This window comes from Phaethon aethereus (assembly GCF_964289735.1).
Source record: "Phaethon aethereus genome assembly, chromosome: 7".
In the NCBI taxonomy this organism is placed as follows: Eukaryota; Metazoa; Chordata; class Aves; order Phaethontiformes; family Phaethontidae; genus Phaethon; species Phaethon aethereus.
Genome location: NC_138583.1, coordinates 25,053,087 through 25,068,919, shown reverse-complemented (window position 1 = coordinate 25,068,919; position 15,833 = coordinate 25,053,087). Strand labels below are relative to the sequence as shown.

Here is a 15,833-nt window from a genome sequence, read left to right as displayed (position 1 = left end):
ATGCAGATATTATCGTCCACTTCATAAGAACTGATTTCCGTCAGAGTTACTTGAACATTTTTTCACCCATTCCAGAATAGCTCAGAATTTAAGAGCTCTTCCTAAGATTTGATGACATCAAATATACCTCATTTTCTAGAGCTTCTGTGAGTTCCCTTTTCCCCCCAGCCACGTGTTTCCCCAAATGTGAACCATTCTTTTGCTTTTGAGGATTTTTTTCTAAATTCATTGAAGAAAACACCTGTTGACTTTGCAGGTGCCACACCCAAAATGGCTTCCTCCTCCTTCAACTGCTTGGGTTCAACCTGTTCTTAAACTTTCGGTAGTTACTAAATGTTAACTAATTGCTTGCAAAGAACCAATTTCATGGTTTCATTTTGTTTACAAAAATTGCATACTGATGTAAGAGCTACAATTAATTTTATCTTTGTAAAGCCAAATGCACATTTATCTCTGGCGAGATGTAGCAGACTGTTTTTTCTACAAGCGTAAAGGCAACTGAGGCACCTTTTACTGCAGCTTTTGCATCTGGTATGTAATTCTGGTTTAGGTCTTGTGTTTGTTTTGTCATGGTACTTCAAATTTGCTTTTTTTCCTGTGTGCATCTTCCATTTTTACCTGTGCAAAACAAGAAAATAGAATCTTAGACTCACCCTTGCTTTGCAATTTGTATGGTAGCAAACAATGTGAATGTTTCGCAGTCACTTTTAAGAAAAAAGACGCCCAACCTTAAGTAATTTTAAAATATATATGTATGTACTCACACAAATATGTCTTCCAACAGCTGTCTTTCTAAACAGCTCTTGGAAAACTTTTGCGGCTTCGTTATGTGCAACCATTTTCATTCAAGTTTTATTTCTTAAGCAGTGTTCTGTGGCATAAAGTCAGGGATTGTTTTACATGATAGAGACTATCCTTTTCTGGGCAGTTCAATTCTCATAGCAGAAATTAAAAATATTTTATTGTTCTACTTAGCTATTAATTTATAATATGAACAATATAAAGTGCCTATGTGTATCTTCTTAATTCACACCCGAGTGCCTAATATATTTTAAAATACTAACAAACTGACAGCAAATTCCAAATAGCTAGCATATGGTATTTAGCCAATGAAATTAGCTACAATATCATGATACATGTTATTAATCTATAATTCTCTAATCTATTGAACCATAAAAATTCATAATTGATTATTATGTTTTGGGGTAATAACAGAAAACTAAAGTAGCATCTGTAAACTGAAGAGCAGCAATAAAGCAACAGTGATGAAGGTTTACATCACCATCAGAATAATATATATCCTGCTGTGGAACAAGATGAAATAGAAGCCTCAGTTAATCCAACTGTCCATTTTATAGCTATTACAGCACATGCTCTGATTTGTCATCTTTTAAAATAGTAAGCCAATGTTCCCTGAACTGCTTTTATAAAAGTTGTTTCTGCCTATGAACTGTAAAAGGGTTAAAGTAAAGGTTTCATAGAGTCCTTTTTTAGAAAGGCAATAATCAAGGATTTACCAACTGCAATTGATAATTAATAAGTATGAGCATACTTCAAGTGAGAGGATTCATGTAGAGCCATTTCATTTCTCTCTGTGACAGTCACTCAAGTGATGTCAATGAGAGAGAGAATACAGTTCGGAGGTTGGGTTGGAAAGGAGGTACAAGCTCTTTCCCTCACATTGCTCTCCCACTTCCACTCTGCTCTGGGTTGGGCCAGTAGATGGGCCAGGAAGGAAAATAGTAGTGTCAGACATAACACAGCATTATCTTTTTCTGATCAGCTTTTGAATGGTATGTCCTAAGGGTAAGGGTAAGAGTAAAATACTGTGAACTAAAGTCCTGAATTATATTCCTGCCTTTCCCTTCATATACTGTGTGTTTAGACCAGTCCCCTATTTTGTCCTTTCTTCTGTTATCTGTAGGAGGAAGAGAGTCAGTCACACTCTATATTCTTTTGGAGGTGGCCAAAACCCTCCAGGGTCCTGAACTATGAATGTCTACAATACGATTTTCTGGCTTAGAGTAAAATTATGAACTTGTATATTCTGAAGCTTTGGTATATCTAATTATAAGTACTTGTTTTATAAATACTGTGTATTTCTGCTCTTTTGTGAACTGACCTGTATATCAACACTTTAATTTTTCAAGACAATGTTTGTTTATGTTATGACCAATCTAGTACCCTGTAGCTATAGTATGTCTGAGTAAAAACTCTTCAGGAGATAAAAAAAATATCCAACAGCAACATTGAATTCAAAATTTGCTAAATACATTGTCCTTTGTTCTTCCTTTCTTTTTTCTTAGAACAGAACAGCAATTCAGTAGTGATGGATATTACTGTAATTGTATACAGCGTTTCCTTTTCCCTCTCAGACTGCTTTGTCAATAGTAATTTCCTCAAATCTGCCAAATAAACACTAGTAAAATTCTTAAATCTAAGTATACCACTTCTCAATTAACATAAAATGGATTAATAAATATTGTTAGCATTTTTAATTGTAATCCCAAAGATAGGTTAAACAAACCTAAAGTCACAAGCAACTCCTTTCATGTTTTGTCACAATGTATCTCGTTACTCCAAATAACATGATGGGATTTTTGTTAGATTTTTTTTTTGGTGAGTGTAAGGAGTCATTATTTGCAAAAGTAGCATGCATTCAGTGAATGGCTATTTGAGATAACCAGACCTGAAGAGACTGAGCTGACAAAAGCAGAGCAAAGTTGAAACTACTCTAGAAGCAAATCTTGGAAAATTGTGTGAATGAGAAACTAAGGAGAGGCAAGATACTAGGAACAGATCATGCTAAGAGTTAACAGGATTTTTCTCCTGTTGGTTTACAAGCGTTCTCTGAATCTTTTAACTCTTTCCAAATTGGTAGGAACACAAAAGCTACATTTTCAATATTTTCGGTGTGACTGGAGACAATCGCAGAATTTCTCAGGCCTATTCATGAAGTTCAATTCTGAAAATACTTTTCTAAACTTTTCACATTTCAGGTTTGCTCCAAATTAAGCAGCCTGTCTAAGCCTTTTGAGAAATTAATTCATGAGTTGGGGAAGTATTACAGAGATGTCATTTAGAAGGTTGACATAATTACAGTATTTGACATTTTCTCCATAGAGAATGCAGGGTTTTCTCGTAACAGGCTGTTAGCATTTTGAAAAATCAGACTGCTTGTAAAGAGAGGTTTAAGAATGAACCTTTCAGTGTTTTTTGCGTTTATGCACCTACTTTTACACTTACAGAATAGACCAAGCAGAGTTTAAGCGCCAAAGACTATGAAAGTGGTCCAGAAAGTTTACCTGCTATCTGCAAAAGTAATATTTGGTGTAGTGGGAACTGCAAAATTCCCTGGAATTAGATTCCTCTGCATGTGCATAGATTCTTCCCAGTGTGAAAAGCTAGTTATCTAAACTCTGCTGTCATTCAGAGGCCTTGCAAAGAGTCATGTACTCTTCATCTAAGTCCTCAGCTGGCTAACAGAGAATGCTTACCACATATGGGCAGTATTGTCTCCAGCTTCACAGAAAAGGTTGCTTTTTCCAGAATATTCCTGCATGTGCTAGTCTTTTGCCTTGGAGTTAGAGTACTCATAAGAGCAAGATCTGGCTTTTATTCTTTTCTTCTTGGATTACACCTACTTTTTATTAAATTACACTTAACGTGTATTATTTGCTCTGTAAAATCATAAACTGGCTTGGTACTAGGGACAAAAATCAAGGCTTGTCTCCTTCAAAGTGCACTGACTTTATAACAAATCAAGCCTCTGGCTCATGCTCTTTCTTTCTATTCTCTCTTGCTTTCTCTTGGCTTAATCCACTCAATGTGCTCTGCAGTGTTTTCAGCTCTCCATAGAGAGCCAACTCTATGGATAATTTCCATATTCTGGTGCTCCTAAACATCCTAATATTTTGCACCTAATTTTTAAGGGTTTTTTTGTTTAAGTAAGAGGAATCTAAATACAAACAGGAATCTAAATCTTACCATAACTGACTATTCAAATGCACTTGTGTTTAAGTCTGTGGGGCACTTGGATACCACTTCCTTGGGGAACACAGTTTCATGTGTCCTGCTTTAAACAGAAACCAGTTAGACTACACTTTCTGAAGTTATACTATTACAAGCAATATATTAAAAATAAATGTTTACTTTTCCAATATAAGTAGATGTATTATAAACATTTACAACACAAACTAGATTGTTTTTAGCAGCTATGATTTTGTGAAAATACCAGATATTTTTTTTTAGTTCACTCTGTCTTCTCCTTAGCATTCTCAGCACCTATTAGATGTCTCAGGGCTGCCTTTGGTATGTAGTATGTCTATACCTCTTTATACTTTTATATTGAGTTAACTGATCAGTATAGATGTGTCCATTTCAGTTGATTTTTGGAATAAAGTCTCAAGTAAAATTGAAACAGTCCTATTTGCACTCTGATGTTTTTGTTGGATGAACTAGCTGATAAAAAGTCTTTTCTGTCACTGATTTCCATCACTGATTTCTATTGTGCCTTATATACTATGGTGGCATTTACAGCTGAAAGAAGCTGGTTTCATACCTTCTTATAAGAGTCAGTGAATGACAATTTCTCATTAGACAACATTTTCCTGCTTTGTAGTTGTAGACAGAAGTTTGTAATGGTCAAAGTCCTGTGTGTACTCATTTTTCGTGTAGATATTCCTGCCATTTTTCAATATCATCATCATCTGAATCCCCCTCTACGAAATAAAATCAAACCTACCTTTTTAAAATGTAACATACAATTATGCTACTTTGCGTACAGCATGAAAAAAAACAACTTTGTTTTCTGCATGCTGTCTTCCCCAGAGGATTACTCAGGGGAGGTTGACAGATCAATAAGGTATAATTATCATCAAAAAGCAGACAAGACAAATTCATTATGTATCTATAATGAAATCAGTTTTCAATATACAAAACTCTTAAATAGGATATACTACACTGGCAATAATGCATTATGATACTCAAAGGTTTTACCAGTTATTTAATGTATAAGATTAGAAAAGAGATTATTAGAAAAGAGATAATTATAAAAAATTGATATTTTAATATAGAATCAGCTTTAAGATGCTGATTGTTCTTGATTCTTCTGCAGACAAAATGGCTGTATTCCTGTAGGACATATGGCATTTGCTTTTTTAGTGATATCAAACAAAGTGAATCGTTGATCGTTGCATTTGCACTATTAAAAGCTAGTTCTTTAGTACACTAAATGATGCCACCTCAAGTGAAATCACTTTCATTTCTTTCTACACAAATGTGTAGCTTCACTACACTTCCTTTTTCACAACTTTAACTTTTCAGAGTATTTTCAGAAATATCCAAGATATTTATTTCTTTAAATAACTGCACTGTTACTACTTAGTTACAGTAACAGTTGTCTTAATGCACAGAACTGAAGCAAGTATATACATAAAATTATGACAAAGTGTAGTATTGGTATACCAAAATATGATTATATTGGTAAGAGCTAGAAGTAAATATTTTATTATTTTCAGCAGATTATTTCTATTTAAATTGTTCAGTATTTACATTAGTACTTTAGTAATACAAGCCAAAATTGTACTAAACATTTCTGGTGAATAAGAGTCTACCTCAAGAAATTCACTCTGTAGAAGAATAAATGGGGAAGTGATGCAAATAAAAACATGGGAGACAAGATAGTCAAAAAATGGGTGTTTGAGTGGAGATTCAGTGGCAATTCTGAGCCAATAGATTTTTAAAGAATTACTTGAAATTTGAGAATTCAGTATATCCTGAATCATGCACACTAAAAAAAAAACAAAATCAAGAGAAAGCCTCGAGAGCATGGGTCTGTCACATTATAAAGCTACTACATCAAAAGACAGAGGTTTTTTCCTCTTCTGTTCCACTTGTTGAGGGAAGAATAGCAAGAGGTGTTAGGAGACAGCATAAGAGTACCTCTATGACAAGTGACTCTGCCTCTGACTTTGAGTCTTGGTGAACTGGGCAGGGTTGAGAGAGGACTTGTGTGTGGGACAACTGGTGACTGAACAGATTTAACTAAGGTACGCACACAGGCTGAGGAAGTACTTGAAGAGAAATGGGACGTGATGACATATTTTTGCCATCTTATTCATATGTTATTTGTTCATTTTTATGGTCGTCTTTATATATGTTGTAAGCTGCTCTGTTTTAGAACTGACATTAATATGCATCTAAAGCTAGTGTGAAGAAAAATAATGACTACTAGGGCATCTGTTACGTGTAAGGACCTTTCTGGAAGGTAAATGGAACAGTATCTCTCCCCTTGATTTAATAATTGCAATATATTCATGAACATTAGCTGCTTGTCCATGGATATGTTCATATACATAAATAATGGTGCTGGAAATCAGCTCTCCACATGCAAATGCAATTAAAAAACATGTATTGGCATTACAGTTCCAGTCTCCAAAAGGGAGATTTCACCTCAGGAAAATAATGTATTGAATAGTCTTCCAGGGGAACCTAAAACTGACAAATAAGAAAAAAGTATTCTAGATGTATGCCAGTATTTTCAGTGTTAGAGTCTGCTGGATTGTCATATTCAGTGCTTTTTCTGTACTGGGAAGTGTATTAATTTTTGTGTGCACAGTTAGTGCCATTGCACACCGGAACTGGCATGTAGACAACACTTTGCACTCAGGTGGTAGTTTGTGTGTCTAATTTATAGTACGTGTTTGCAGAAATGTAGTACCACAAATAGATGTGGCTTAATATATTACAGTGAACCTCTAATGTTTGGCTTCATTCAGATAGTCTGAAGACATAATGTGTTCTGTAGTGGGTTCCTTTTGTTTTCCATCCATCACACCTGCAGATTTAGCTCTCCTATTATTTCTTACTTGTGAGATACAGTAATTTAGAACAGGAATTTGATATGGTTAATTTTACAAAGATATTAATAGTTTGTCATTACGTTTTTCATGAAGAATTGTGTCAGTAGGCACTAGCAGGTCCAAAAGGAATGCATGGATCTTTACTCAGCTGTTACCATAGATGTCAAGCTGCTTTTGAATTGCTAGAGCTAGTAGAGTATCTGCAACTAAGTGTGAAGGTCACTGGGTCATAGGAGGTGTATCAACTGGAAATTATGTTTGAATATAGGAGCAAGTCAGTTGATATTTTGGCTGTATTCTCATGGCTTTTGTTTCTTTGGGTGGTTCTTCTGCAGCCATGTACATGCCATTTAGAGGCCTTTATGGTAATGTGATATTTTGTACTTTATATCCTAGTAAAATACACACATAAAGTTCATGTTATTAGAAGGAACAGATATTGCTAATGCCTGGAAAATGTAATATTCTGTGTATTTTTTCAGACTTTTTTTTTTAATTGGGATATGTCTGCTTGTACAAAAAGGTTAATTTCTGTCTTGCAAAGTGTATGCAGATGAGGAAAGAGCAATCTGATTCTGAATTTTAAATTCATGAACTACACCTACATAAAAAGTTCATCATTTTATTTTCCTGCTCTTGAAAAGGAACAGCTAGAAATGACAGGACATATTGAAATGAAGTCTCAGAGTTTCACACATGCCTAGCAGTGTTAAATCATTGTGCTTTCTCCGTAGGATTTTAAGACAGTGCTGTCTTTCCCCCAGTACCCAGGGGAGTTTCTGCACCCTGTGGTATATGCGTGTACTGCAGTTATGTTGTTGTGTCTGTTTGCTTCCATTATCACCTACATTGTCCATCACAGGTAAGAATTCAATTTTAAGCACTTTCTTAAATGGTCAGCATTATGCTGAGATACTTCAATTTTTCTAACCCTTAATGAAAAGATAAATTAAAATTATTGGAATTACTGTTGGATAGTAATATCAGCAATGTGATTTACACCAAAGAAATAAAAAAAGGTTATGTCAACCTTTCTCAAGCAGTTCCCAAGCTGTATCTTTCCTGAGACATATGTCTAAATGGTCTACACATTGTTCCTAAGATTTCTAACTTGATAATTCAACGTGAAACCACAAGCACTATCAAATTGCTTTCTAGCAAATTCCAGTCGAGCAGTGCTTTGGACAGCTATGCTGGCAGTATTGGCTTCTGAGACCAAGTTTGGTTGAAAGACTGGTAACTATCATTGGATAAAAGAAACTTTCTTTGACTTCTAAATCTTCTTGGGTTTAGAAAACTTGTGTTTTCCTGTATATGAAAGATTTATATAAATGCCATTTTAACTACATACTTCTATTAAAGACCATTAGCAATTTAAAAGAGCAGGAATGTATTGTACTGTAGAAGCTGCTAAATATTAATTATGTGAACTTAATGCAATGACTTCTGATCTTCAGCTTCCATTTAATCCTTTAGAGACGTCTTGTTAAATTTCTGCATATCTGAAGCTATGCAATAAGCCTTTTGCTTTTATTACTCTACTTTAAATGCTTGATTTGGTGAAGGAAACTTTAAGTCAGTAGACCCTTGTCAGTAGATTCTTTACAATTTTTACCATTGATCTGACTTTTTAACCATTGATTTCAATGCTGTATAAATCAGACTCTGTCCTGTAGGTAGATTGGTAAGTAGGTATTCAAGAATCAGAGAATTTAATTCTATCATATTAAGCATTTTTTCCAAATAATAATTTTCATAATAGATATGTTGGTTTTTAATTTTAAAATGTGCTTTTTCAACAGCACAATCCGAATAAGTAGAAAAGGATGGCACATGCTTCTCAACTTTTGTTTCCACACTGCTCTTACGTTTGCAGTTTTTGCTGGTGGAATCAACCGCATTAAATATCCAATTATATGTCAAGCTGTAAGTATCTGCCTTAGTAATCCTTATAAATAGAATGAAAACCTGCAACTGTATCTTTTAATATAACATTGATAGTTCTCTTTCTTCTCATATATTGTTCCCAGATCTTAAATTCTTCAGAATAAGTCATCGTTATAAGCATGTATTTTAAAGGCCAGCGCTGGGAGCGTTCAGTGCTTGGTTGTCACCTGAGTTTCTGTGAGAGGCTGACCAATGCATTAACTACTCTGCAGCTCAGATTTTCTTATTTTTAAAAAAATCCCTGAAAATCATAATATTTCTCTGTTCTACAGGATCGTTGAAAACTATGATTCCCAAATATATCTGTCCTTTCTGATCTTTGGATTGAATGTGTGGAACTGAAGTCACTGCTGCTCTTTTGTAATATATATACCACTTGCCTGAGGGTGGCCCTGGCTTCAGTGGGTGATCCCTAAATATACACTTGGGCAGCTTAATGTTTATAGTATGATTATGCCTTTTAATTACAACTCAAGCTAAGGGGACAAAGCAGACCAGTATACTTGTGATTTATGGACCCCTGTTTGCAATGCTGGACTATTTCACATCTCTTGCTTCATCCTTTCTGGGGATCTAGTGCCAAGAGATGCACAGAGAGGGCATAGCTTCAGCTGCTCTGAATATAGAGGCTGAATCTGCACAGGGTATAAAAAGAGTCATTTCAGTCATCTTCTGTAATGTCTGATGAAGGCTTGTTGCAATTTGTAGGTCTTAAATATTTCTTCCTCTCAGATTTTGTAGAAGTGCTCCAGATCTTATGAATGCTGTTGGTATTTATGTGTAGTAAAGCACTTTAATAAGTCAGCATTCTCCCAGATATTTTGCCTGTCACTAATCTGGTTCTTCTTATTGGCTTGAATGGGTGTAAACAGCAAGAGTCACCAGCCAACATCAGAGTCACTGCAAAACTTCCATAACTAGTGTAAGAGTTATCACTAATTTTCAGTGAGATGTTTTGGAAGCCTTTTGTGTATACTTGTGCATGACCATCAAAAAACAGCACATGTAGCTCTGTTAGCACCTGTAAGGTTCTACGTGCAAAGTCCACCTATGTTTATTACATGATATTCATTTGAATTAATCTGGTGGACAGTTGTCCACTAGATTATTCTGAGATAAATATCTCACAATATCTAGTGTATTGTGTCATAATTAATCTGTGAGTTCTAGCAAATTGAAATATCACTTACCATTGTCTTTATCTGCAGTTTGCAAGTGAGGGCAGCAGATCAGTTTGTAGGGCAGCCATGGCTGTGTAATTACACGGTCACAAATGACCATCTGTTGTTACAATCATTGTCTGGTTATTTACTTTGCAGATTGCATGGTAACAATGCAGTATTAACAGTGATAAGGAGAAACTGATTGAGATAAATGAGTTATTAATAATCTGTTATGAGAAATACATAAACTACAGGGGTATCTTCACAAAATGCATTATCAGTAACAGCTATTTCTTGCTATGGTATAGGACCAGATCCTGAGCTGCTTAGAAACATGCACACTTAGAGAAACTGAATGGATCAATTCATATATGCCTTCTAATCAGTTTCGTAAAGTCATTTACCTGACACCATGCTACATCAACAGACAATATCATCAGCAGTTAAAAAATAGGAAAGATACAGGACACACAAGACACACACAGTCCTCTGGTTCCTGGTAGAAATTGTCTGATATAACTAGGTAGGGCTAACAGATGCAACAGTCCAAACAATCTAAGACAAGACTCCTGTAACTGAGGAAGACTATAACAGAGGCTGAGGAAATGTTCAGTCCCAGAACTTTGTACCCCACCACAGACCCTTTCTTGCCTACTCACAGCAAAGTTTTTCAAAATTCTGTGAGTTCCAGTGCCTGTCTCCTCCTGTGATAACCCTGAGAGGATTACTCCATGAATTATTATTCAGGGTGCCAAAGCTACAAGGTAGGGAGGTCAGACCTACTAATGGTTTCCTGAGAAGCTCACATAGTTGAGCATTTCCCATAGCGTACGTAAGCAGTGGTGGGGTGGACAGCACTCCTTTTCTCCTGTGTATGGAATACAGCAATTCTTTAAATCACTCAGCCTAATGAAAGGTATATTTATATAGCTGTTTTGGGCTTGTGTGTCCTTCAAGCCTAATTTTTGTCTCTTTCTGAAAATATTATAGCTTCAAGCAGCAATAAAATATTAGTTATACTGCATGTGTAACACTGTCAGTGTTACTATAGCCAGGTATCTTTCCATCTGCTACAATTCAAAACACAGCTTCACTCTGCAGCAATGTAATTTGCACTTTTTGTTTCCTGAGTGCATAGGGGAAGATTCCAAGTGCAAGCATTCTCTGTCCTAAGCACTGAAATGTGATGCCAAAGCCAGTGAACCTCCACTCTTCTTATTGTAATTATCCCTAAAAATTTCACACAAATTTCACTGCAACATCCCTACCCAAGTGAAATAATAGGCTGAGCTAATTTTTATCCTTCATAATTAACCAAAAATGGTGGTTTTAAAATAACTTAATTTGGATCACCTTCTCCCTCTAAATGAGGTGTCCCAGGCTAATTTTAAGCAGCAGGACGTAATGCTATGGAAATGGATCCATTTTCTGTGATTGATAGCTGGAAGAACCTTCGTATCCCCTTGAAGGCAAAGTAATTACACAAAAAAATGTGTTTTCAGAGCTGGTAAGATACTAATTTTTATCTAAAAATTTAACAGTCCCTTTTAAACCTGCATACCTATTTCAGAGAGGATTTTGTATAGACAGTCTCACTTGCATATGTGCTATGCAGACTTTATGATTTATAAAGAAAACTGATGGTAGGGTGATGGTCTGGAAGAGTTGATTGCTTCTTCACAGATTTCCTGTGTGAATGAGGTTATATCTACAGACTGTTTAGATTACCCACAAATCTAATTACGGGTGTCACTGAATGCTGGCTATTGATATAGAACTGAGAGTCTTGAGTTTATGGCAAAATCTTTCATGGAAGGCAAAGGTTGTGTTAGCAATGGCAGAATGGGATTAATCAGAGCCAGGACACTATCCAGAAAGGGGCTTGAGCCAGACAGTGGATGATATAGTCAGCCCCTTCCATCTCCTAGAGTTAGGATCTTGGATTACTTTCCTTCAAAGGGCAGAAGGAGGCTTATTTCTTTCATGTAAGGAATGAGATGGAAGGAGACACAACTGTAGCTGGATTACTCCTCATGTGTGAGAGGCACTGATTCTGTACCCTCAGTCTGAAAGATTTCAGTCTCGTGGCCTGTACTTTCCAGGAGAGCATGATAGCCATGAATCTATGATGCTAGGGGATGAAATAGTCAGTTCAACATGTTGAAGCATGAAGAATAAGCCTAGGGGCACAAGATTCAGGAGACATAAAAGTCAGGGAATGAGACAGAATCATAATTTTTTATCCTAGTGGCCAGTCACTGAGTGGCATGATCACTTCGATCACATCTCCAAGATCCTCCTATATGGTTTATCAAATAAAAGATTCCACGTAAAATTTGTCAAGGCTTGGATCTTCCTTCTCCCTGATGAGTGTCATATGTAAAGCTGCTTGTGAATTCCTTTCTGTAGGACCCTAAATCTTCAGCAAGAAAGACGAAGCCCGTTCCATACTAGCCAGTAGCCTAGAAGTTCAAATACTACCCTTGGAAGTCCAACATTTGGATTTGAATCCTGTTAAACTAAGAAGGCCCTAGAGCTATGCACCGCATCTCTGGTAGGAGCTATAGATACAGAAATATTATAGAAAAAGGAGGAAAAGAGCAGTTCTTTCTGCTCTAGCTATTTTTTTTTTTTAATTAATGTACTGTGATCAAGTTTGACAGTTAGGGTGTCTCAAACAAAGAATGCTATTTAAGAGCTCTTGAGTGGTCTTTGGTGAGAATGGTGCTGCATTGTTCATGTCTGCTGAGACAGGAACAGAGCTAGTCATATGCACAAGCAAGACTTCAGGTTGCTGAAAACTTTACTAGCAGCAACCTATGACAGCTAAAGACTTTGCACACTATGCAGTTAGAAGTCCATGCTGAAGATCATCCTTCCTTGTCTCAGGTACCTCATTTGTGGGTCTCAACTTCTTGCCCTCAATTCTGCCTTTGAAGGGAGCATAGGATTGTTCTGAGGCTAAATATTTTAAGATCATAAAATATCTTAAATGGTGTTATAGACTGCAGAGAAATGCCTGAATCCCTTCATTTTACTGAAAAGAATAATTTTCAGTGCAGGATTAATAGCTTAATCAGCATGTCAGTGCATATCCATATCCTCCTTTAAATAGAACTGGCTAAAGAAGAACAATCTTATCTGAAATATGATTACAATTGAAAAAAAAATCAAATTAAAAACTAGAGGAAACCAAAGAAATTTGTGTGCACGTTAACGGTGATCAAGAGAGCTTTTTGTGCCAAAATGCTTTGGATAAATGTGTACTCTGGTCATTAACATGGTAACTGCATGATGTGGAACTTAAGTTACCTCTAAAAGTACTGAAATTTATTGAAGGAGCAGACAGATCTTCTTACTATGGAAAAGTGTAATCTATTCAGTAGGCTGGTACTTATTCCCAAAGATAAGAGTTCTAAGAACACAGGGCATGGAAAAAATGAGTCCAAGGAAACCAGAAAATTTTCACCATATAACTGCGGTTATTAAATAGTTTTAGCTGCAATGCTGTCTTCAATGCATATATCCTGACAGTTCTTTCCGTACCATTTGGCCTGTTAGTGGAAAACATTCTTACAAATAAGTGTCATCACTTTAATATACTCAATCCTAATCTTTTGTTCTGTGTGGAAAACTTGAACCTTCCCATACAATTTTATGTGAAATACAAAAGTTCTACTTTGAGTGAAAATAGCTTTAAGTGAACACTTGGGTATTTAATTTGTATCTATTTATTGGCTTTTTAAGCATTATAGAGGCACAGTAACAAGATATACACAGATAAATTTGTATCCTGGACTTTTAGTGCATAAGCCTAAGGTTTACATTTGCTAACAGAGTTAAGTAAGAGTTTACTGAACAAAACTATCTTTGTCCTGTTCCCCTTTCTCTTGAGCCTTTTCTTCCCCTTCCATGTCATGAGCTGGTATCTTGTGTAATTCTAGCATAAGGCTCAGATATCTTCCTAGCTTAAGAGAGCTAGAAAGAAGCGGTCCCGCTGAAGGGGACAAAAGACCTTGCAGTCACAATCCCTAAGTGGAACAGTGAGGAAAATGCACCTCTATGTCATGACTGATGTCAGTGTGGAGATACGGGGAAGTAAGAGGCAGAGAGTAAAGCCCACCACTTTGAAATACTGAATTTTCAAGATGAGGTATAACAAGTGTTTCTTTACTAATTATTATTAGTGCATGAATAAGACCAAAAATTCTAGTCCAAAAAACATATTTTGTGATGGGAAGTGAGAAACAAAATCACCACCACACGGAGAAAAAGACACCCTTCCCTTTGTAATTTAGCCTAACAGCCCAGCGTACCCTTCCAAATTTCACATTTTTGTTGTGCCATATACATTTTATCTCCAGATTGTCACCATTGTCCTTCAAGTCTGTCAGTCATGAGGAGGTCCGGTACCATCAGGATATATCCTCTTTTCTTTAAGCAAAAAATGCAAATGGTTTGTTGTGGTTTTTTTAGAGAGAGAAAGAGGCATATTATTAAAGAGTCAGTACAGAAGATGTACAGGTGTTTCTGTCTCTTGTTCATGTTCAATTTGTCCATCTATCAGAAGGAACTAAGTTGCTGAAATATGAACACACTGTGAATGAATGTGACTAAGGTGTGGCAGAGCAATGATGTGTTCAGTTCAGTTTCCTCCTTGAAAGTTCAATAAAATCATTTTATTGTACTATTTTTAGGAATTTTATTCACTCAAGTCGTTGATCATTTCTGTATATATGGCCACATATGTTGTCAAAATTTCACATGTAGGTGCCTTCTCAGATGGAATTCATCCCTACTATTCATATTCTTATGGACATAAGAATGTGAATGCCACTTTGGCATACTTGTGTAGAAAAATTGCAGGCTATATAGTAGCAGTGCTATGCTGAAATAAGAAAGAGGTTATGAACCAAATCTCTACAATTTTTCCAGTTCTTTCTCATGATTTCTGCCTCTTTTTTCTCCCCCTTTCTCCTCCTCCTCTTTTCCCTCCTGCCTTACTCCTTCACTCCTCCCCCCGCTCATAGTCATTTCACTGCATCCCTACAGAAATTATGCAAGCCACGTATGAACTAAGTCCAGATAGCACTAGCCACTGACCTGGCAACGTCTGCCAGCTGACGATACAAAGTTGTCTCATTCTCTTATTTCTGCTTCTTTTACCTCAAGCAGCAACAGCTATGAAGGCTTTATACTCCCTTGTCTAATGTGTCAGACAAGTCCCAGAGAAAATTACAAAGGGTTTTCTCTTGATAGTTGCTGCTATCTTCAAGTTTTGTGCTATATTAATAAATATAAACAATATTCCTGGAATTTTTGTCTCTACCCATCAATTATTTTAAGTTGAGCAAAAATGAACACAGGTTCAAATAAATCATGATAATAGATTTGTGTTAGCTTTATTCAGCAATGCTCTGTATTCCTTAAACATTTATGTGCTTTCCAATTATAGCAATATTTTACTTGTCACTGCAAAATGTCAGGTTATTGCTTCAAAGGTAACCTCATTTTATATAATCAGATGGAGACTTAGCTGATGTAATAAAGCATTGGAGATTGGATAAAATTCCAATTACGGTTTCCATAGTAATGAATAACAATTACTAGCATAACAAAGATGTTAGTAGTTTAGAGGTGTTTGTACTTTATTTTACTTTCAATGATAAACACACTAGTTTCTTGGAGACAAAATTATAATAACATTATTGAGAGTTTGTATTTCCTTTTAAGGGGGGATGCCAAGAGCTGCCATTTAATTTTAAAAATTTTATGGCCAAGTTATAAATTCCTTAAAATATATGTCTGAAAATAATCCGGTTTTATTGATGGATTCACTGATCCCATTACAAGAAGTCAA

General features: G+C 35.9%; 1 protein-coding gene across 1 annotated transcript in view; it reads left to right on the top strand.

The window, feature by feature from the left end:
- Window positions 1–15,833, top strand: part of LOC309406992 (adhesion G protein-coupled receptor A3-like) — a gene marked incomplete at its 3' end in the record, with an annotated part of 279,833 nt that overhangs the window by 231,214 nt on the left and 32,786 nt on the right. Inside the window, exons 15-16 of the mRNA XM_082002382.1 lie at window positions 7,598–7,725; window positions 8,666–8,789. Coding sequence (XP_081858508.1) covers window positions 7,598–7,725; window positions 8,666–8,789 — 252 coding nt within the window. The remainder of the gene's footprint in view (window positions 1–7,597; window positions 7,726–8,665; window positions 8,790–15,833) is intronic.